The sequence below is a fragment of the Enhydra lutris genome, unplaced genomic scaffold, assembly GCF_002288905.1.
Source record: "Enhydra lutris kenyoni isolate GAN:26980312 unplaced genomic scaffold, ASM228890v2 scaffoldscaffold16, whole genome shotgun sequence".
In the NCBI taxonomy this organism is placed as follows: domain Eukaryota; kingdom Metazoa; phylum Chordata; class Mammalia; order Carnivora; family Mustelidae; genus Enhydra; species Enhydra lutris.
In genome coordinates, this window is record NW_019154100.1 from 9,826,107 (window position 1) to 9,849,129 (window position 23,023).

At 38.2% G+C, this 23,023-nt stretch overlaps 1 protein-coding gene across 1 annotated transcript in view; it reads left to right on the forward strand.

The window, feature by feature from the left end:
- Window positions 1-23,023, forward strand: part of LOC111147184 (UBAP1-MVB12-associated (UMA) domain containing 1) — a 220,304-nt gene that overhangs the window by 29,772 nt on the left and 167,509 nt on the right. Inside the window, exon 2 of the mRNA XM_022503075.1 lies at window positions 1,099-1,189. Within this exon, the coding sequence (XP_022358783.1) occupies window positions 1,108-1,189 (82 nt within the window). The 5' untranslated portion in view covers window positions 1,099-1,107. The remainder of the gene's footprint in view (window positions 1-1,098; window positions 1,190-23,023) is intronic.

Below are 23,023 nucleotides of genomic sequence, written 5' to 3' on the forward strand. Positions count from 1 at the left end.
GCCAAATTATTTCCAGACCTTTCTTCTGGACCCATCACTGTATCTTATAAGTGTTTTCTTTGAGGATTTCAGAGGCTGTTCCTTTTCCTTTACTGAACAATTTTCTTGATCACATGCCTTGTGTTATTCTTCTCCAGTTGTTATTCCTTTAAAAGTAAAATCGGCCAAGTATGTTTATCAACACATAAGCTCCATCACTGTCCATTCAGGTCCACGGCTCAGGGCAGGTCAACCTCTGCAAACCTCAGTACAGTTCTCCATTTCCAGAAGGCTTTGTTCAGATAAAATCTTTATTTACCCTCCCTACTTGGTTTTCTGGTGTGGGTGGAATATATGAAATTAAAATGCGGAGCACTTGCTGCCACCAAGACTTACATTGCTTTGCTTATAGGGACTGTGCTCAGAATGTGACGTATGCTCTCAGGTTCCCCCCAACTCCCTTCCCAGTTGTTTTCTAGGAGTTGTTGTCCTCCTTGAATGTACGAAGATGGGAGGAGAAAGATAAATATGGTGTGTGGGTGTGTGTTGGGGGACAAAATCTTACCAACACAAAGATCTGCATTGATGGGGATTTGAAGTTGCAATGGATACAGTCAGCCCGCGAGTGTCTGAATCAGGTAACTGACTATGGCGTACGTTAGAAGTGCCTTCCTTTCTTTTTTTCAGGTGGCCTCAGTTTCATGATGCTTAAACTGATGGTGGCATGACAAGAAACCTGGACAAGTTTTTGTTTTGTTTTGTTTTTCCTTTCCTCAGTCCGGTGTCTGTGTTATAGCTAGTGAGATCTTTCCAGATTCTGGTGTTATCTGTTGATTTTAGTTTCATGTGTATAATTTCTTGTGTTATTTCCTGCCTGTTCAGAAATTGATAGAGGTTGTATGGTTCAAAAGGCACACATGCTTGTGAACTGGAAGTCTTTGCCCCTTAATTTCTGGGTTTGTCTTCTGACACCTGGAGGGGGCTTATGTTCTTAAGTCTGGTAATAGAATTCCTAAAAGTAATTATAGTGTTATCTCTGTGTTTGGCTTTTTACTAAAAAGGGTAAGACTTTTTTATATTTTCCTCTGAACTTGACATTATATAGTGTTTCTGTTTCAGATAGCTGCAATGTTTCCCTTCTTCAGAAAATCTCCAGAATCTAAAAAGCCTTCCACACCAGAGACAGAAGCAGATGGATTTGTCCTTTTAGGTGAGTCTTTTTAAGAAATAATCATAATTGGCTGAAGAATTTTTCCTTTAAAAGATTACTTGAAAATTATGTGATCGATTTTTTAAATTAGTTCCTTCTAATTCTAGAATTCATTTATGTATATGAAATCTATAAAAATAAAGGTCATCAATCACTTAGAATATTGTCATCAAGTCATACACTTCTTATATATAACTTTGGCTGTATCCTTCAAATTAAATGTGAAAAATCATCCCTTTTTTTTCTACATGATAGGCTGGTCAACCTTTTTAATTGTGAAAAACCAGAAGTCTTGAAGGATCCTTGGTAGATTCAAGTTCTGTTTTATAAATAGCACAAAACCTTGCTTCTTAAATTAGCATCTGAAATTAAATTAGACATCCAATAAATAATTTACTGGATAAAGTATACTTTTTAAATATGTTAAATTGTGTCTCCTATATGTTTGTAAAGACTGGTTTATTTTCTGTTATAAAACTGATACCTGCACTTATTATGATTTTGGTGGCTTAAAAAAAAAAAGTTCTTTCAAACAAATACTATGCTCTTTCCAAAGGGAATTCTGAAAAAAGCATTTCCTTCATGTCACTGTGTCTTTCCCCCTGAGGAGGAGATTTGCAGTCTTTGTATAGTTCTTCCCAGAAATTCTCTCCCCAGAGGGTGGTGAGCCAAAACCCAATGTTCCCACGTAGCAGGCATCCTCTTCCACTCTGGACTTCCTCCTGCCAAATTCAGCTCCTTCCTCGAGAAGTTGTGCATGAATTCATAGGGTATTTGCTCCCTGGGATGTTTCTCAGGTGTCTCCCTTTCCAGATTCTAGTTTCCTAGCTCTTAACAGTATTTATCTTGGCCCTGTCAGACCAGAGTCCCCTTGCATTGGCAAGTGCTCTGTATGTCTTTGAGAAGTGGAGGATGGTTCCTTGGATTTAAGGGTCATCCTGAATTTTCAGATTAGGCCCTCTCAGAGCCAGGGTTCCTGCTGTGCCTCTTTCCCCATACTTTTAGAAGTGTAGGTGGGTGGGTCTCTGCCTCTTCAGCCCTTCTCTTTAGGATCTGGTCTCTCACAGAAATGACACAAAGGTTTTGCCCATCTGGCCCTCTTCCATTGCTAGGCCTTAATCTCTGGGAGACCAGATTAGAGTTTTTCTTGTGGCTAAATATTACCTTAGACTATCCCATCTTTACCACAGTCGAGTTCTGGCAGGCCAGAATACACAGGGAATACAAAGGGAATACACTTTCCCTTCTGGCACTTTCTCTGAATCTGCCTCATATTGTCCTGGGACGGGGCAATAGCTCTGGTGGTCAGAGTACTTTTCTCTCTGCCCAGATCTCCTCCACCTGAGGCAAAATAGTGAGGCATTGTTTGACCGAGGTCAGTGGTTTTTCCGGGGAACTTTCTGATAGGTATAAACTGGGGTGCCATGCACACACCTATTTATCTGGCCCTTCTTACCACGTCAGGAGTTTGTGCCATGGCTTCCTGGTCAGAACTGGCTCCGTCAGTCCCAACTTCTGTTCCTTGAAATCTGCCAGCATTGCTTCCCTCTTACCTCCTGAATTAGCTTCACTACTGAACCTCAAGGATGCTTCTGGTCTCTTCTTTAGGCCTTTCACAAGAAATGTATCTCTCAAAATTTGCTTCAACAAAGCCTGATGTTCCTAACTCAGTTCTTTGTTTTCCTGTAGTCTGAACACATATGTGGAGAACATCGCTACTTTCTGTTGTTTCATGATTTGAAATCAACATTATTATTTTTGTAACCAAATAGCCATCTAAAGGCTGTGAGAGACGCGCGCAGACATCTTGGCGAGCACATGCAGCTTCTAATGCTGGGCCTCGGCAACTCTTTCTGCCTCTTCTCCGCTCTCTGGCTCTCCGGCCAGCGCTGGGCAGCACTTTAGGGCTAAGTTTTAACCACAGGCAAAAACACTCCAGCTGCTGCTCCTTCTGAAGTCTCCAGTGTCTGGTGGCTTGAAACATGTAGATGCTTCACTTTAGCCAGCTAGACCCAATAGGGGCACAGTTTCCAGGCGATTCTACCTCAGTGGGTGAAACTTATTTGCTGTGGACCCTTCCTCTTCTAGAAAAGACTCTGGTTTAAGACGCTGTCTTTAGCTGAGCCTCAGAAGATACAGAAACTTGCAGATTTGCTAATTCACGAGGAAACTTCTAGCACTTCATGACTCTGATCTGCTCTCATGTTCCAGCTGTGCCATCTGATATACCTAAGCTCTAAGGGTACATGTTCCCGAAAGCCAGCGTGCTGTACTTTAAGGGCATTTTCCCAGGACCGTCTCGGATGGAGTCGGGTAGGTTCTGTCCCTGCACGGTACTTCCCCCGCAGCAACCATGGTGACACTTCTGTCGTCGTTCTACCACAGTGATATAATTTGAAATGCAGCTGGTGGTACTCCCTCTTTCAGATGACCCAAGCCACACAAGTCCCATAGATGTCTGCTGAGACTTTCTCGTCCTTCTGTTTCCATGAGTGTTGATGCTTGTCTCTGTTTAGCCCTATTTCCCTCCAGGTACAAAGCTTTACCCCTTCACCACTTTCCGTGAAAAATCTTTGCATCTACCTACTGTTCTGTGAGCTTAGTTACTCTCCTGAAGTTGTGGTGGTATCAGCCAGCATCAGCTCTCTCTTCCTGGGTCTTCTTTCTCTTCTCATTGATCACACCACCTCCCTTCTTTCTCAGGAACACCTCAGAGGCACTGCGGGGAAGTGCAGATAAGAATCCTGACTCGAGCCAGACCTGTTGGCTCAGTACCCTGGCTCTCCAACTTGCCAGAGTCTCTGTTTTAAGGGAGGCAGAACTTCTCACTCCTCCTAAGGTCTCTGCCTGGGCCTAGGAAATACATACACATAGGACGCAATGACAGGAGGGAAGCATGCAGATTTTTCCATGTACATGGGAGCTCCCCCCCTCAAGGAAAATGAAGACCAAAGAAGTGGCAAAACCTATGTGCTTATATACCAGGTTGAACAAAGAGGCCCTTATGGAAAAGTAAAGAATGTGGGGAGACTAAAGGAAGATAAGAGTTATTTTAACAGGGTCTGTTTGTACAGAGTTCTCTTGGCCTCAGTTCTCCACCTCTGCTGATAGGAGTATTTCTTTCCTCCTGGCATCTTCTCTAGGGGACTTTATCTCCTGCTTTTAGGAAGGAAAGGGAAGGCCAGAAAGCCCTTCTTACACCTGCTGTTTTTCAAGAGCCTTCGGCTCAGAACAATCCTTATGCCAGAGTGGCATATTTTGGAATAGTGTATATGCCACCCCTCACCGTTTGGGGCAAGTTACATAACCTCCAGGGGTGGGAGGGCATTTAGAAAATGAGCACAAAAATAATACCAACCCCATAGGGTTATGGAGAGGATTAAGTGGGTTACCATGTGTAAAGTGCTTAGAACAGCCCTGTCAATGAAATGGTAGTATTACGTCCAAGTACAGATGAGAACTTAACTTCTCTGCGTTCCTCCAGCTAATGTGTAGCCAATGTGGAAGGAGTCCAGGCAATCTGATTTTGGAGCCTAATCCTCTTAACCACTAAGCTACCCATCTTTTTTTTTTTTTAAATGTCATAATATCATTTTAAATTTTAAGACATCAGTGACATTTTAAGCTCTTCAAAAAAAATTTTACATTGTGTTCCTTACTATTTCAAAGAGAAAGTGTTGTGTTTCTTTGGTTTCATTTTTAAATAAAAGTGTTGGTTGTTCATAAAGTTGGGCTATGATTTTGGCTACCTTAAACCTTTCAGTATGTAATATGTAATGTATAATAGTCTAAATATTTTTAACTATGTCAGACAACAGTAATCTTAATGAGGTTGAGGTTGGAAGATAGTATACATTATTTAGTTAGTAAAAAAAATGCACCAACAGTTAGGGACTTAATTGATTTGACTTGTAAAAGTCAGGACAGATTATTAGGCATATAATAAGCTGTCTTTAAAAATGGTTTTTAAAGGGGCGCCTGGGTGGGTCAGTGGTTGAGGCCTCTGCCTTCAGCTCAGGTCATGATCTCAGGGTCCTGGGATCGAGTCCCGCATCGGGCTCTCTGCTCAGCGGGGAGCCTGCCTCCTCCTCTCTCTCTGCCTGCCTCTCTGCCTACTCGTGATCTGTCTGTCAAATTAAAAAAAAAAAAAAAAATGGTTTTTAAAGTGGTAACCTCTTTTTTTAAAGCTGACTTGTTCTGCTAAGTTGTTCTTTTTTATCATGTGATAACATACTGACAAATGTTAATACCCACTTTAGTCTCAGTGCATACTGTGTAAAATATTTGGGAAAATGACAAATAGGCCAAATGGTAGATATGAAATGCTCTTATTAACATGCCCCATACTTGCACACATATATTTTGGTCATCATATATCCACATAACTTTCTTTGTCCTCATGTGCAATAGATACATTGCAGGAAAATAAATGTATATAATGGGTTTTGTTGTATTTTGGAAGTGATACAACTAAATAAAGACTTAGAAACACAATTATATTTATGGTAACAACTTCTTCTTGATATGGATTCTACAGAATTTGTGAGATTATCATTGTATGTTTCTAAAATGGTCAGTAAATTATGTTGTGAAAGGTATGAATTATCTCTTTTTTCCCACTCCAGAGTACCTTTTACTCTAGGCAATCCTTCCTGCTTATTTTAACACAAAGAGGTTTTAGGTCCCAAAGATTAGATGGCATTGTTGAGTTGCTGAAGTCAACATCCCGCGACTTGAAACTCAGGGTTCAGGCACAGCCTAGGTACTTTGATGATAATAGGAATAGCTGGGATGTTGGTATACAATTAGCTCACTTTTGGACAGATGGCTTTTTCCCTGTTAAGGTTTCCAAAGCTTTCAGCCTTTGTGAAATGTCGAGCATGCTGAATAAGGATGGGGGGTGGGGCTTGTAGAAAAACATCCTTTCCCTTGTAACCAGTTCCCATTCACATAAGAAGGTAATAGCTATTCCTTCATTCAGTAGTGAAGTTGAAGTAATCCTCCAGGGTACTCGTTTTACACAAAAACAAATTGCAGTTTTCATTTGCATCACTGGGTGGCGATTTTTCTTAGTTTTATACTAGTGTTTAAAACCCCAGTGAGCGTGGTACTATTTGTAATTACCAGGGTTTTCTTGTGTTATGACATGTTTAATTGTACTTTTAAGACATTATCTTTAAGTTGATTACAAATTTACTACTGTAGTGTGCAACCTCGTAGTTATTTTAAATTAAGGAAAAGGGTATCTGTTGCGTAGATGTTGGCATATAATTCCTTCCAAAACTAAGACAAAGGCATGAATTAGCTTATTATGTTATGGCAAGAAGAAGGAAAAATAAAAGCAACAAGAAAACCCCACAGAATGTAAGATGAAAAGAATTAATTTAGATTACTCTTGTTATGTTCGCTGACATGGTTGACCAGATATTGAATAGGACTTTGGACCCGGTGGAATGAAATAGGGCAAGGACTGCCCTGAAGATGGAGGGGCTTAGGTTACGGTACAGGCGACGTTCATCACAGCTTTCAGAATTTGCAGGTGCTTCTTAAAGTAGGGCACGGGGACCCATAGTTCCCAATAAGCTAATTCTTTCGTAAAACTGAATCAAGAATCAGAGTTTAGTAATTCAGTGGCTTGGATTTCACCATCTTTGAAGTATTAATACTGAAATATGTAACTCAGTCTCACCTTCTGTTTTCCAGTTGAAATGATAGATCAGATTTTGAAATGTAATGGCTTATTTTTTAAGATCCTTATCCTCAGAATCATTCAAACCGTCTGTACACACTCCAGTTAAACTACTCCATTTTTATATGGAAATTTTTGGTAATTTCTTTGTCTCTGTGCTCCTTTCTTTATTTAAAAGTGGAAATTTGGCTGTGTAGAAGACAAATTTACATTCTAAGAGATGAGGGACATTAAGTCACTTTGAGTCTCTCTAGGACCGAAGGCTTTAATTAAACAACAAAGATAAAAACTAAGCAGATTTTTAGTGTGTACTTTCTATTTTTACTCCCTTTTCTTAGAACAGAAGTATACCAAATCTTTTTAAAAAATAGGGTGTTGATGGATTAAAAAAGCAACTGACCCTATTCGTATCTCTTTACCCATGTATTGTGATATCCAGAAAAACTCAAATTGCAATTACTTTACTTGGCAATCTTTGTATTTTTACTCTGACCTTTCAATTCTAAAGCAAGTGTGCCAGGATTTTTCAACTGACTTCATCATGCACTTGTTTATTTTCCCACTATGAATAGAATTAACAGGACTTTCACATTCATTGGCTCCTAATTCTGGTTTACCCATTCATCTAGCGACGCTTTGGAGTTGGAAGTGTTGAGGCAAGTCTGTATCGTGTGGGGCGTACCCCCTGTCTTTTCTCCTTGACTGAGCAGTTTAGAAGGAACATCATGGGGCAAAGGAGAGGTGTGGACCATACTGAGAAGCAGAACTGAGCCCACTGTTTCATACACTTAATTGTGAGCAAGTCAGTCATTCATCCTGGGGCTCAGTGATGTCAGTCGGATGATCTCTTTGCCTCCCTGGTTCTAACCCTCCTGTGCATTAGAGAGCACTCTGAAAAGACAATGGTGCTGGGACCTCCAGAATCCATATATTCTGGTTAGAGAGGCCTGGGGTTTGACACAGACAGGAATTTTTTTTTTTTTTTTTTTTTTTTTTTTCTTCCCAGTGTTCTCCAGACAGTTCTAGTGTGCATGCAGAGCCCAGCACCACGGCTATTCTGTTTTCTGTGATTTAGTGCTCATAAACCAGCAAACACTTTGGAAAGGACCTCATAAAAATATAGACTTAGGGTTTCTCTTCTACTGTAGTTGAGCCATAAATAAATAAACAACAAGCAAACAAAACCACAACATTTCTAGGTTAAACACACATCCTTTCAAACACCAGGTAAAAAGCAGAAAGCTTTAAGTTTCTTAACATATTTGGAAACTTAAACTTTTTTTTTTTTTAATCAGTGGAGTGGTTGAGAAACTTTTTATTAACCTAATTATACAAATGTGAATTTCAAGTGGCCTATATAACCCTTTTCATCTTTAGCCATAGTACATCTGTGTGACAGATTAACACCTGTAAGCTCTTCAGAAGAGCTTTATCTTTGAATTAAAACCTTCCAGCAGCCATATTTTTCCTGTAGCTATTTGAGGCGGGGTGGGTGGGGGCGGTCAGTGACTGGTTTACTCTGCTGTTGTTTCCCAGAGGGCACTTACTTAGGCAATATCGGTAGGGAAGCAATTTAAGTACAAGACAACGTATTCCATAAACGAGTTTCCTGGAGTATTTTGTTGGAGGCTTTCATGATGCTGTATCTTCCACATTTGAGACTATTTAACTGAAACATTGTGATGAGTAGTTTTTATATTTGAGCTTAAAATTTTATATTTTCTTTCGTTCTATTGAGGAAATAAAAATGAGGATGACAAAGTAAAATGTACACTATAATCTTGGTACTTTGTACTGGCAATTCAGGTAGAGTTGGAAGACCTAAGTGTTGGCTTTCTGGTAATCTGAATAATATGACTGTATTCTTTCATATTTTAGCAGTTGTCTTACTCAGCATCTATTTTTTCCCTTTGAATGCAACCAAAGCATGTTATGAAAGGAAGGATTCTTACTAAGGGTAGCACATTAATCTTCATAAATGTGAATTTCTGAAAAACGTATCTTCTTCCTTTAGTCTGTCATCATAGAATTAGGGTGTCACCTCAGAATAGCATTATCTAATAAAGTCAACCACAAGAAAAACATCTAAAATTTGTGTGATGGAGTTTTTTCTTATTGTAGTGATCACTAATTGAACACTCCTGAGCACCCCCTCTGTCACAGGTGCTCTGCTCCTTGTTGAAAATGCTGCAGATTCCAGGGCCTGACCCCTGCTTAGTGAAACAGAATCTTTGGAGCTCTAGCCTGAGAATCAGCATTTTTAAAAAAGCAACACATAGGACTTTTCTGTGACAAAAGAGACAAGAATATACAATGGGGGAAAGAAAATCTCTTCAACAAATGGTGCTGGGGAAACTGGATGGCTACATGCAAAAGAACAAAAGAGGACCACTTTTGAACACCCTACAAAAAAATAAACTCAAAGTGGATTAAAGACCTGGGGTGCCTGGGTGGCTCAGTGGGTTAAAGCCTCTGCCTTCGGCTCAGGTCGTGATCTCAGATCTCAGGGTCCTGGGATCCAGCCCTGCATCGAGCTATCTGCTCAGCGGGGAGCCTGCTTCCCCGCTCCCCTTCTGCCTGCCTCTCTGCCTACTTGTGATCTCTGTCTGTCAAATAAATAAATAAAATCTTTTTTTTAAAAAGGTAGATTAAAGACCTAAATAGAGACCTAAAACTATAAAACTCCTAGCAAAGAACATAGGAAGTAATTTCTCTGACATCAGCTGTAGTGACTTCTTTCTAGATGTCTTCCTCAGTCAAGGGAAACAAAAGCAAAAATAAACTGTTAGGACCATGCCACAATAAAAAGATTTTGGACAGCAAAGGAAACCAAAACAAGACAACCTACTGAATGGCAGAAGATGTTTCCAAGTGGTATATCTGATAAGGGTTTACTATTCAAAATATGCAAAGAACTTATATAACCCAAAACCAAAAAATCAAATAATCCAATTAAAAAATGGGCAGAGGTCCTGAATAGACATTTTTTTCAAAGAAGACATACAGATGGCCAACAGACACATGAAATGATGTTCCTACTAATAAGGGAAATACAAATCAAATCCACAATGAGGTATCACTTTACATCTGTCAGAATGGCTAAGATCAAAAAGACAAGAAATAACAAGTGTTGGCGAGAATGTGGAGGAAAAGGGAGCACTTGTGCACTGCTGGCGGGAAGGCAAACAGGGACAGCCACTGCGAAACAGTATAGAGATTCCTCAAAAAATTAAAAATAGAACATATGATCCAGTAATTCCACTACTGGGTGTTTATCCAAAGAATAGGAAAACACTAATTCAAAGGGATATATGCACCCCTATGTTTATTGCAGCATTATTTACAATAGCCAAATTATGGAAGCAGCCTATGTCCATTGATAAAGATGTGGGGTACACACACACATACACACTGGAATATTACTCAGCCATAAATATGAAATCTTGCAATTTGCAACACATGGGTGGATCGAGAGGGTATAAAGCCAAGTGAAATAAGTCAGAGAAAGACAAATACCATATGATCTCACTTGTGTGAAATTAAGAAACAAAGCAAACGAACAAAGCAAAAAGAAACAAACCAAAAATCAGACTCTTAACTCTATAGAGAATAAACTGATGGTTACCAGAGGGGAGGTGGGTAAGGGGATGGGTGAGGTAGTTGACAGGGATTAAGAGTACACTTACCTCAGGGCACCTGGGTGGCTCAGTGGGTTAAGCCTCTGCCTTCGGCTCAGGTCATGGTCTCAGGGTCCTGGGATTGAGCCCCGCATTGGGCTCTGCTTAGCAGGGTGCCTGCTTCCCCCCTCTGTCTCTACCTGCCTCTCTGCCAACTTGTTTACTCTCTCTCTGTCAAATAAATAAAAGTCAAAAAAAAAAAAAAGAGTACACTTATCTTGATGAGCACTGAGTGATATATGGAACTATTAACTTGCTATATTGCACACCTGAAACTAATACAACACTGTATGTCAACTATACTGAATTCTAAAAAAAGAATTTCTGCTACACCGCGGTTATTAGTTAAATTATAAACATCCTACAATTGGTATTTTCATTAAAAAGTCATACTTTTATGATTATATGTACATACATATTTTATGTATACATATATACAGAGATATACATTAGTCATGTTTTTAATGAGAATTATATATACTAAAACCTTACATTATGGTATAAATGACTTAAAGGAGCCATCGTTCTGAAATTTTTCAATATTCTAAGTCAAATAGCTCAGTTCTAAACTTAGGGATGATTTATTTTTATTTCTGGCGTCGATTATTTCCTGATGTACAAGGTGAAAGTATGCTTGGCAGCACCGAAGGAAAACGAACCCTTAAAATAGTTTGTTGATGGATTGGTTGAAAGAGTTTAGTAACTGTGATAACCAGCCATTGTCCCTGTTGGTCTCCCTATGTCAGAGGTTCTTAGCCATGATGCCTGGGGAGCTGAGTGGAGTGGTCTATACACCTCCTGAGATTATAGGCAAAATTTTGTATTTGCATTTTTCTGAGGAGAAGGTTCCTTGCATTTCCTCAGATTCTCAAAGGTCTGTGACCCTAAAGAGGTTAAGGAATCACATTTTTAGATGTTGCTATGTATCCAGATGTTAACTAGCCCCTGGGCTATGTGATCTTAGGGTATTTTTATTTTGACGTCAGAGGTAGCACAGTCATTGTCAGAGGTGTGTCGCATCTCATTGGCCACTTGAACTAGCTTGGCTTCAGAAAACAGAATGACTTTTGAGCAGCTAAAAGAAAATTAAGGAATAATTACTATAATGTGAGATACGTAGCCAAGGCGGTAACTATAAGGAGGTTAAGTGTCTCTAAGTGTCTAGACCTACAAAACTAAAAATTAAGATAAAAATAAAAATTAAATAACATCTCAAAACAATACTATTGAACATCCGGTGTTCGATAGAATAACTTGTACCGTTAGGGACAGCTCATTCATGCGTTGGCGTTTCTCTGTCTTGTCAATGTGGTATGAGCATACGTGCATATTTTTCCAGTGGTGCATTCGGGACATGATACTGCAATTAGTTTTGCTTTTAGAAAAACTAAAAGCATGCCGATGATAATAGAGATGTACAGATCCCAAACCGTGACTGGAGAACTCTTTTACTTGTTATATTAAATATGTAATTAGCAATGATAGTTTACTCTTGGTTTGCTTATATATGGACCTGTCACTGTTCTTGCAGTAGTTCCTCTATCATTCTTCCATAATGTTATTTAAACTTTTATTTTTATGTTTTACCACTTGGATTGTAACCTCCTTCTAGACATCTTGTCCGCGTGTGTCTTACCTAATAGCAGAGTCAGTTCCATAAAGCACATCCTCAATCTACATGTTGGCGACGGTTTTTGAAATGACTTCTGGATCATTTAGTACTTGGTTAGAAAACTTGGTAATGTCTCCTATTAAGGCGTTTTTCCAGTGGAAATGGATCTTTGTTGAACTTACGTCACCTATCACCTGGACTTAAATTATACTAATTTTAGTTAATTATAGTAACACAAAACGAGCAGGGATGCCTCTTCCAGATTCATTCCCTCTTCTTCCACACTTCTGAGTAAGTATTCATTTGATATCCGTGACCATGTGTTTCAGGAGAGACTGGCTTTATTCCCGGCCCTGGGAGCTCAGTTCTAGTTTGTCTTAGCCAGTCAGGGCGGCCCAATCTACCTTGCCGGCACTTAGTTTCGGAATGGGCACCCGTGGCAATTCTGCCTGATTGGAGGTGAAGGAAGTTCGGCTGAGGGGCTCAGAGGCAGATAACGGAGAGAGAGCCGCCTCTTCCCCTGGCAGCTGTTTTCTCTGGATGAAATGCCTGATGAGGTTGCATACAACGCGTCCACCTTTGCGGAGGGGAGGTGGCTGAAGACAGAGATAACGTGTTGAAGATGGCAGAGTAAAATGAGAAAGCAGTTTGGTCCATGATGACACTGTTGAACTGATAGATTTACGAGCCTGGCATCTGTCAACCTCTGGACTCCTTCCAAGGTGAGATAGTAAATTCCCTCATTAAAATTTAAGCCATTTTTAGATAGGCTTCTGTTCCTTGTAGCTGAAAATGTCTGGACCAATGTTTGACAGGTTAGCTTGTAACGTCCAGACTTCGTGGGATATATATATATTTCTTCACTTGATATGTGTTATAGGAAAAGTTTATATTTATGTCCTTCCAAAACTTAATTTTTAACAAAACAATATATGGAAATAGTCTTGAGTTATGTTGGAAATGAAATGACTAGGTTGTCAGAGTCCCATGTAAACATTTTGAAAGATATAGCTCCTGGCATCAGAAAGGAAGCATCCTGGATGTTGCTGGCGTCTGGGAGGCTCTGCTACAAAGCAACCGATCGGTAAACAATCATATTAACTGTTTGGAGATCAGGAAACACGTTTAACATACAAACATTATAGTTTACTACTTATATGCAGGCATTTTGCTGTATTTTAGTTCGATTTTAAGAAATTGGTTGGTAGTTTGAGATTGATGTGCAACACGTTATAATTTTTCTCATCCAAACTGAAGGGAAATAGGATGGTCCCTGATACGTTTTCTCATAAGTCTAGTTTTCAGAATGGATTACTGATGTGAAGCAGGAGACTCCTTTGAGAATCTGGACCAGCTATTTTTTAAAGTCAGCAATCCTGTTAATGATAACAGTCTTAAACTTAATATAGTTTTAAAGCAAGTCACCTATATGACTCACATATCTTTAGGTGTTATTTATTTAGAAACGTGCCATTTCCAAAATTGCCCAAGGCAATAAATGAAATCGTAATTCTTTTTTTTAAACATGGAAATTTGGGAGGAAAATTGAAATGTGTATGTTTCTTTTTATCGTCCCAAATTTATAGTTCTAAAGCCACTATTTAAAGTTTAAAACCAATTGCATCTTTTGTTTTTACTTGATTGCATGTCAGTCATGCTCAGTGTGTCAAATTTTAAAGAAAAGTTTTTAAGGGCAATGATAAAAAGTTCATTAATCTTTTTTATTATAAAATCAAGCTACAGTTTTTTACATTCCGCCTTTAAAGGTGGGAATGCTGCAACATGTAATCACTAGGTGTTGAAGGAGATTTTAGGGATAATTCTAAACAGTCTCATATGTAAATATTTCTGATTGAGAGTAATGTATTTAAAATACTTTATATAAATTCTTTTGTTTGCTAAGGAGAGAAAGGAGGGTAAGTATAGTATAGAAGCTACTTCATATAGAATATCGCATTACCATATGAACCAATTATAGTAAAAGCATTCCCTTCCCTGTGAGATATAAATGCCTTTCTAGCCTGTGGGCATCATTTTATTGCCAAAGGTGGTTTAAATTTATCACCACAAAAATTCAGTTATCGTTTCTACCTGTTATGAAACTATGCTAATGAATCCAAATGTATTTTAATATTCCCAGTTCAGATATGCTTAAATGTTTTCCCTTCCCCAAAAGAATGCATTTTCTTTCAGCTCCTGTAGGTCTCCAAGGTTACAGGACCTTGAAGCGTGTAGAGCTCAGTGTGGTAGAAACCTATATTTCTTGGGTTGAGTTCTGTGCGCACCTTCCTGGAACAGGGCAGAGGTGTTACACTGACAAAATTGAATGATAGTAGTCTTTCTATAGGAAAAAACAAGCTGATGGAATTGCATGTTTTTGTTCTGAAATTTTCCTTAAGTTCTAGAGAAAGCCACCATTAAATTTATAAGCAGGTATTAGGCAGACAACATGAATATGAATAAAGGAATAACTTGCAAATACACAATCATATTGACTTCTTTGGCTGCTTTGTTCTTTGAACGTTTGCAGTCCAAGTCACGGTTTTATATTTTATTTGATAACCTACAAAATAAAATAAATTGCACATTAACAGCAATTTAAACAGAATAACTAAACATAAAATTTTGTCTGAACTTAGAGTGTGTATGATAAAGTTTAAAATATCAATATCAATATTTCATAATGTTCTGGAAAGAGCATTTTGACTTTCAGACACTAGGTGACCTTCAGTGTGGGAAGAGATTACATTTCGAAGGAGAAGATGGGAGCTCTGCTGCTTATTTCTTTTCTCATCTTACACAGTTCAGATCACTTTACTGGGACACAGATTCCTCATCTGGTGAATGAGAAAGGAAATTAGATTTTTATCTCCGAAGTTTTTATTTGTTTTTAATAGCTTAACATTTCAGTAATACCTTTTTTTTTGTGCTATGTATTTAAAGAGACTGACAAATCCCTCAATTTATTCTAATCTGTGTTGGAATAAATTGGTGGTACTAAAGTATGTTCTGATACATTGAGCTCTTTTTCAAGAGGCCAAGAAATCAGTGCACTGGCCATGAAACAAATTCAGTATGAAGCTTTTCTTTTTTTGTTAAAATTTTATCTAGCTTGTAGACTCAATTTATCCATGTTGAATCTTCTATTAAAATACTTATGAAAACAGGGGAAATTTTTATAATAATTACCGAAACCTAAGGTTGACAGGCAGCTAAATGGCAGAATCTGGGACGCAGTCAGACTAGGAAAGAACCAGCTGATCTGCACATGGTAGAATATGTTGGGACCTACATTTTCAACATCTAGAACTTGGTGGCTGTCCCTGTCTATCCTTGGGGTTCAGTTCTGTGAGGGAAGCAGAATACTCTGTTCCCTATTCCTATACTGCCAGCATACACGTCACTGTCTTTCTTTGTTCTGGAAGACAGCTGGTCTGCAGGTAAAGGAGGGATAGAGGGCAAATAGGCAGAATTTCTGCCAGTCAAACAACGTAGGCAGCCATAGAGATAACATTGGTGTTGGTAGCAGTGTTATTGAAAATTGACATTTTTTCAGTGTCATCCTAAGGTGATAGCGATAGGAACAAAAAGACAGCCCAAGAGAGAAGAGTTACATTCACTGGGTGACAGCATAAGAGAAACATGCAAATGAATTGAGCCCTGTGTGTACCAGCCTGCCTCCGGCTGGTGGGAATTTATATTTACACAATCTTTCTGGAAAAATTGGTAGCCTGTATCAGAAGCTTTAAAGAAGTAGATCCTTCACTTTAGAAATTCTACGTTTAGTAATTTATCATGAGAACATAAACAGATGCAGCTTAAAGGATGGTATGTTTAGCATGAACCTTTAAATTTTTATTTATTCCAGTATAGTTAACATAGAGTATATATTAATTTTAGGCATACAATATAGTGATTTAATAATTCTGTGCATTGCTCAGTGCTCATTCTGTTAAGTGTACTCTTCATCCCTATCACCTATGTCACCCATCTCCCTCCCCCTCCAACCACCGATAACTATCAGTTTGTCCTCTAGAGTTAAGAGTCAGTGTCTTGGTTTGCCTCTCTCTTTTCTTCCTTTGTTCATTTCTTTGGTTTCTAAAATTCCACATATGAGTAAAATCATATGGTATTTGTCTTTCTCTGGCTGACTTATTTTGTGTAACATACTATCCTCCAGCTCCTTCCATGTCATTGCCAATGGCAAGACTTCATTCTTTTTTTATGACTGAATAATATTTCATTGTATAACATGAACCTTTTTCTTATATATATTTTATGTGACTAAAAATTTCTGGAAGAATGTTAGTTTACCTGGACTTTATGAATCGAGGTGATTTAATTTTTCTCCTTTTTATTACTTGTATTTACCCGGTTTGATTATATTTACTGTAATGAACATGTAGTACTTACATAAACTCAAAGTCAAAAGAGCCTCAAAAAGATGTCTCTGAATCCCAGTTCTCTCACAGTATATGTGATAGTTCTCCCAAAAGCAGAAATTCACTTTATTTTGCTACTAAAATTGCATTGTGCTTCCTGTTTCCATGATGTAATTCAGTTCATTGAATGTTTATTGAGTAACTATAAATGCTGTTACCTTCTCTTAAAATATTTCTTTAAATATATATATATATTATTTTGGTAGATTTAAGGCCAGGATATAATAATATAAGAGAAACTTATCCTAAACTTCTCACTCATTTTGCAGTAACTTAATAATTTACAACATTTTAAGAGGAAAATATATCTTGGAAAAAGAAATTAATCAGTTTTTGTATTTGATTTTCTCTCTCATGTTTTCCTGGATGTTGACTTTTATTCCCTAAATACCATCCTTTTATTCCCTAAAATCCTTCAGGTATATCAGGAACTTCTAGAAGGCATCTTTTAAACATTAAGGTCAATTTTAAGGTGAAATTTCATTGCATTTAAAAAATTGCTAATATTAACTGTATTATTTTTAATGGATTGCATAAACTTTACCCTATCTATTTTATTATAGTCTACTCAGGAACTTTAGTAACATGAATGTGGAGTTTTGTGTTCCTCTTCTTCAGTTATGTTTTAATTTCAGTTATGATTGTTTCTCTAGAATTTTAAGTTTAAACTTTTTAACACTACTCATACTGTGAAGATGTATAGTAATTTTTCATCTGCATTTGTTTTTTGTATTGATTTAGCTAATAAAGTTAAAGTCATGTGTTATTTTTACATGTCAGATATTTATTTATTTATTTATTTATTTATTTATTTATTTATTTGAGAGAGAGAGTACAAGCAGGGGAAGGGTAGAGGGAGAGGGAGAAGCAGACTCCCGCTGAGTGGGAAACCTGATGCAGGGCTCGATCCCAGGACCCTGAGATGATGAGCTGAGCTCAAGGCAGAAGTTTGACTGACTGAGCTACCCAGGCGCCCCATGTGTCAGTTATTAAAAAAAAAAGTCTCTCTCAGGAAGAAGATAAGATCTCTTTTTTTATTGCCCTTATTGCCAGTTGATCTAGAATGTCTGTTGATGATGTGTTGGCTAAAGGCTGAATTTTTTCTCAACTGAGTCATTAAGCACTTGTAGCAAATACATTAGAAATTTTTATTTTATTTATTTTAGAGAGAAAGAGGGAACAGGGGGAGGGGCAGAGGGCAAGGGTCTCCAACTCCCTGCTGAGTATGGAAGCTGACAGGGGGCTGGATCCCTCAAACCTGAGATCATGACCTGAGTGGAAACCAAGAGTTGGAGCTTAACCGACTGAGGCACCCAGGGGTCCAGAAACTTTAATTTTAAAAGAAACCAAACCTTTAGTTTTTTCCCACACATACAGAAGAGCGCTCTTAAGTAGTTGGAAGTTCATCTCTGAGTGACATGTGAACCTTCTGAAGAAGGAATTGAGCATTTTCCAGGTAGAAGAAAGCACCATTGCTCCTGAGCAGGTAAACATACAGCAGTTTGTTTATTTGTCATCAACCTTTCCCCAACCACAGTCTATCTTGGACAGAATTTTCAAGCCCAGCCAACTTTAGGATTGATTTATAGCAAAGAGTGGTTATGTTCTTATAGTTAAGAAAGGATATGGAGAGAGAAGAATCTGTTAACTTTGTCCTTCTATCTTTTTCTAGACCTAATAAATTTATTTTTCTGATTCTGTCCATTTAATTTTTTTTACATGCTTCTCAACCATGCTCTTTCCTTGTTACTTTTAGGCATAGAACTTCCTAAATATTTAGCCTCAGCAAGAACACTCAGGCTTTTCATGTTCTTTGGTATTAGCAGCTATAACACATTGACTTTCTGGCAGTGGAATTCTACAGACAGACTCTGACCCCTTGCACCGAGTCCCCGAGTAAAGAAGCCTTGCTTCTGAACATGTGCATCTTGACAAGGACACTCAACTCTTGTTCTTAATAGACCCAGCATCTTTTGTATCTGTGTGTGTTGGGAATTATCAGTCAGGCATCATCTGTAGGTTCTTTGTTTTCCACATCTGTCTTCTCACATGATCATAAATGTTGATTATAAATTAAGCAGCATTAATCATGTTACATTTTATGGACTCATAGCTGGATTTAGTAAGGCAAGGGAGTGGAAGAGAGATGGATTGTCAACCTTTCTTTATATGACGTTCTTTTAACCTATTGTATCTCCATGTATTCCTGATAAAACTGTTGTCTGTGTGATTTATTTTCTGCTCAAGCTCATATGAAACTCTTTTAGGGGCGCCTGGGTGGCTCAGTGGGTTAAACCTCTGCCTTCGGCTCGGGTCATGGTGCCAGAGTCCTGGGATCGAGCCCCACATCGGGCTCTCTGCTCAGCAGGGAGCCTGCTTCCCTTCCTCTCTGCCTGCCTCTCTGCCTACTTGTGATCTCTGTCTGTCAAATAAATAAATAAAATCTTAAAAAAAAAAAGTCTTTTAGAGTTGAAATTGATAAGAGTAATTAGCTTAAAACCAAAGAACCAAATATCTGATTTGTGAATTATCACGATAAAAATAATTTGGAAAAATTACATGGTCAATTGTTATATGTGTCTTAGTATGAAAATTGTAATTTCCTAGAAAAATATACTTTTTAGAAGACCTGAAGTCAGCCATGGCATTGGTCATGAGTTCAGATTTGAGAATAGAATAATATGTGGTATGAATTCGGTAAGTAAAGTTGTGGAAATTCAGATCCCATTTGATCATGAAGAAGCATATTTTTCCCCAGCTATTAACCCATGTCAACTGCCTGAAATTTATCGATTTGAAGGCTCTTCCTCATTTGTTGCCAGTAACTCTCCCTCCTACAGAACAAATGACTCACAAGCTCAAGCTAAATAAAGTAGTCTGTAAAGATTTTCTGCCTCTAGGACTGCTCAAAGTCAGCTTTGATTAGTGGGCACTGATCTTGCCAACTTGTTCACCCTTAATAACTCCAGGGGTAAGGCCTGTCAGACCCGACTCAGATGTAGACTCTCCTGTTTTTTTGTTTTGTTTTGTTTTGTTTTGTTTTGAAGACTGCCCTTTTCAGACATTCCATCTGCAGTCTGTTAAGAACAGCGTAAGACCGGTCACAGATTTATTGATTTTTCCTGGGCATTTGACTGTGGGAAATGGAACCAGCAATGACCTAAACTTAGCATCCTCAGTAAACACCCTTTCCTTGCTCCAAGTTCTATAAGAACTTCAGTCTTATAGAAGTATGTGTTCCAAGCCGACTCTAGGAATGTTCTTGTGGTAGATCAGGTAATTTTTGGCAAGGGTAAGTCAGCTTGTTTTGCACTTCTTTTTATTTTTAAAAATTCTTACTTTTTTCACTATTAAAATCTGGACGAGCACCTGCCTTTTCCAACCAATTCTTACCTGACCCTTTGCTGGACTGAAGGGAGAGATTAAAATCTTCTACAAAAGTGCTGATTGTATAGTTTTTTTTTTGTTTTTTTTTTTTTTTTTTGGACGGGTCCCTCGCTATCTACTACTTCTGCTTTCTAGTTTTTATCTGAAAGAACTGCTTACTATTTATTGCTGTAACATCAGCATCATCGTGTTTGCCAGACAAGGTGCAATATTCAATTTGCTTATCTCTAAAAGGCCTATGAATCAGATAACTTATCTATTTCATCTTGAAGGGTTTCCTTAAAGTTATCTGCTTAAAATAGATATCTTTTGCGTATCCTTCAGAGACTTTTAAAAATGGCTAATATAAAATCCAATTTGAACAATTATTGTGGCCTCTCTGTGGCAGGTCTGCTTGAACTTTTCTTCCAAAGTAGCCCAGTGATGAAGGAGCATGAATGTGCACTCCCTAAAGGCTTGGAGGGGCACTTGACATCAAGGATTCCCACCCCCAGTCCCAGAGCTGGGGATACCTTAAACTCATGTGAATTTTGCACTTAGTGCTCAATATAGCTGTGATTGCTTTAACATAAAATGCCTTAAATTGTGTAACATCACACAGTAAAATAGATGCTAAAAGCTTTGCTGTGTTTGTCCTTTGTCATTGTGTATCTTCTCACGTGCTGCATATACCTCCTGGGGGTATTTGTCCACCAGTTTGAGAAGTGAAAATCAGAGTTCATTGGTTGTTCCAATGACTCTGTGTAATGAGATCAGGAGTGTTTTGTAGGAAAGTTTTGGTATTCCTTCAGCCCACTTTGTAAGCGCTGTTAAATGGCCTTTTCTCTTGGGTGGTTGCTGTTGCTTGGAGTGGATTCCTTATAACTCTTGCCCTCTGCTCGTTTGACTGTCAGAGCATACAGTTCTGCTTTTAATTAGAAATAGAGAATTTCTGTGCTGCAGGTTCTTTCCAGAAAATGTGTTATCTGGATCTTTTGGTTGTCAAGTTCTTATCAAAATCTCAGTAACAAGCAATATTAATAGTGGGCTGCTTGAAAGATAAATAATTCATCCATTACTCAAAATAAGCCATATCCTTTTTTGGATATGGGCTGTGTGAAGATCTGTTGAAAAAATGCCCATGTATCCATAAGCCCAATATTTCACCTACAAGTTCAGAAGACTCAGAATCCTTGTAAACCATTCATGAATTTCCAGTAAGTTGATCATTTATTCAATAAATATTTATTGAGTACCTACTCAAATACTTATTGAGTGCTCATGGGCTAGACACCATGCTGGTGAAGGGATTTTTATTTATTGTGAATTGCTATAAGCTTCACCATATCTTTTTTTTTTCTTTTTGTTGAAATTAATGAAGTAAAAAATATAGATAGGTCAAATTTCTATGAGAAGGTTGCAATATATAACAATTCTTTTTTTTTTTTTTTAAGATTTTATTTATTTATTTGAGAGAGACAGTGATAGAGGGAACACAAGGAGTGGGAATGGGAGAGGGAGAAGCAGGCTTCCCACCAAGCAGGGAGCCCGACGTAGGGCTCAATGCCAGGACCCTGGGATCATGACCTGAGCCAAAGGCAGATGCTTAATGACTGAGCCACCCAGGTGCCCCATAACAATTCTTACTTTTAAAGTAACTATGGAGACTTATTTTTTTAGTGGTTTTCATAAATACCTGTGACTGCGTTTCTGCCTCCCTCTCTGCCATCAGTTTCAACCAGATTGGTAGAAATTTTAAACAAGAAGTATTTGTTAAGATGACTTTCATTGTTTCAGAACTCAGCCTTTTCCTTAGAAGTCACTTCTTGAACCGGATCCACATGACTTCACATGGTGTTTGAGATTGAATCATTGCGGACTTTAACCTGTCTGCATATTTTTCCTTTTTGTGGTAGATCATATAACTGGAGATCCTGTTTGGGCAGTTTGGTCCAAGCTTTGCAACTATCAGGTAGCCAGGTTTTACCTGTAGGTGCTACAGCTTTAGCTTCTCAGGTTCTGTTGGTAGTGACCTCTTCCCCTCTCCCCTTCTCCGGCCCTCGTCATTATTAACCACCTCTGTTCCTGAGCAACTGTTTAATGGTGAGGTGAAAGAGAATCTTGTCTTAAACTGAACACCTCTCAAAGTGATATGCATCCCCAAAGGTAGACCCTGAATTTTTCTGTAGCATGTAAGTGATGAGTTTTGTGGATGTTGGTTTCCTCCAACTCGGTGGGGCACTGACTTCACTGATCATGGAAATGCCAGACCTTTCTGAGGGCATAGTTTTATGCTCTTCCTTCTTATTGGTATAATTTTTTTAAGGGATAGAATGAGTTTTTAGGTCTCTTAGATTCTTTTTCTGTTTATTTGAAAGTTAAATTATGTTTATGCTTCCACCAACCATTCATAAAGTTGGGCCTCAAGTGAAGATTTTAATTTCCCTAGAATTATATAAGAATTTATGAATTCATAATACAGATTTGTTTTATTTTTACATTAAAATGGGAAAATCTTGAACTGTTTAAAAATAGTGGCACCAGACTGGCCGAAACAGGAGCACTGGAAATTTTCACTTTGGAAACACTTGGAATCCCTAGGGGTGGTCTGTGGATGTGATGTTCCAATCTGGAAGGTCATCTTGGAAATAGATTTAGTTCTAAGTTTAGGATAGAAAGACTACTTCCTTCCTCCAGGCTTTTCACATTTTGCCCTAAAGCTGCGTTGAGGGAGGGCAGATATATTTTTTCTGTTCCACGACTTTTGTGAGGCTCTCCAATGTTAGTGCTCATATAATGCCTTACAGATATAAGGCGTTCAGTAAATATTGGAGTTGAGTGAGAGAGTGTGGATAAATTTGTACCATAAAACCTCTAAACTAGGCCCTGGGTAATAAATAGTACTATTTACGTAAGTGGAAATAAATCTTCTGCTTACTTCTAGTCAGATTATATCCAAAAAACTGTGGTTAAAGATAGGGAAAGTTCTGAAGTAAAGTGAAAGTAAAAATGAAGGATTTTTTTCTCATGAAGGGTGGTGATATTTTA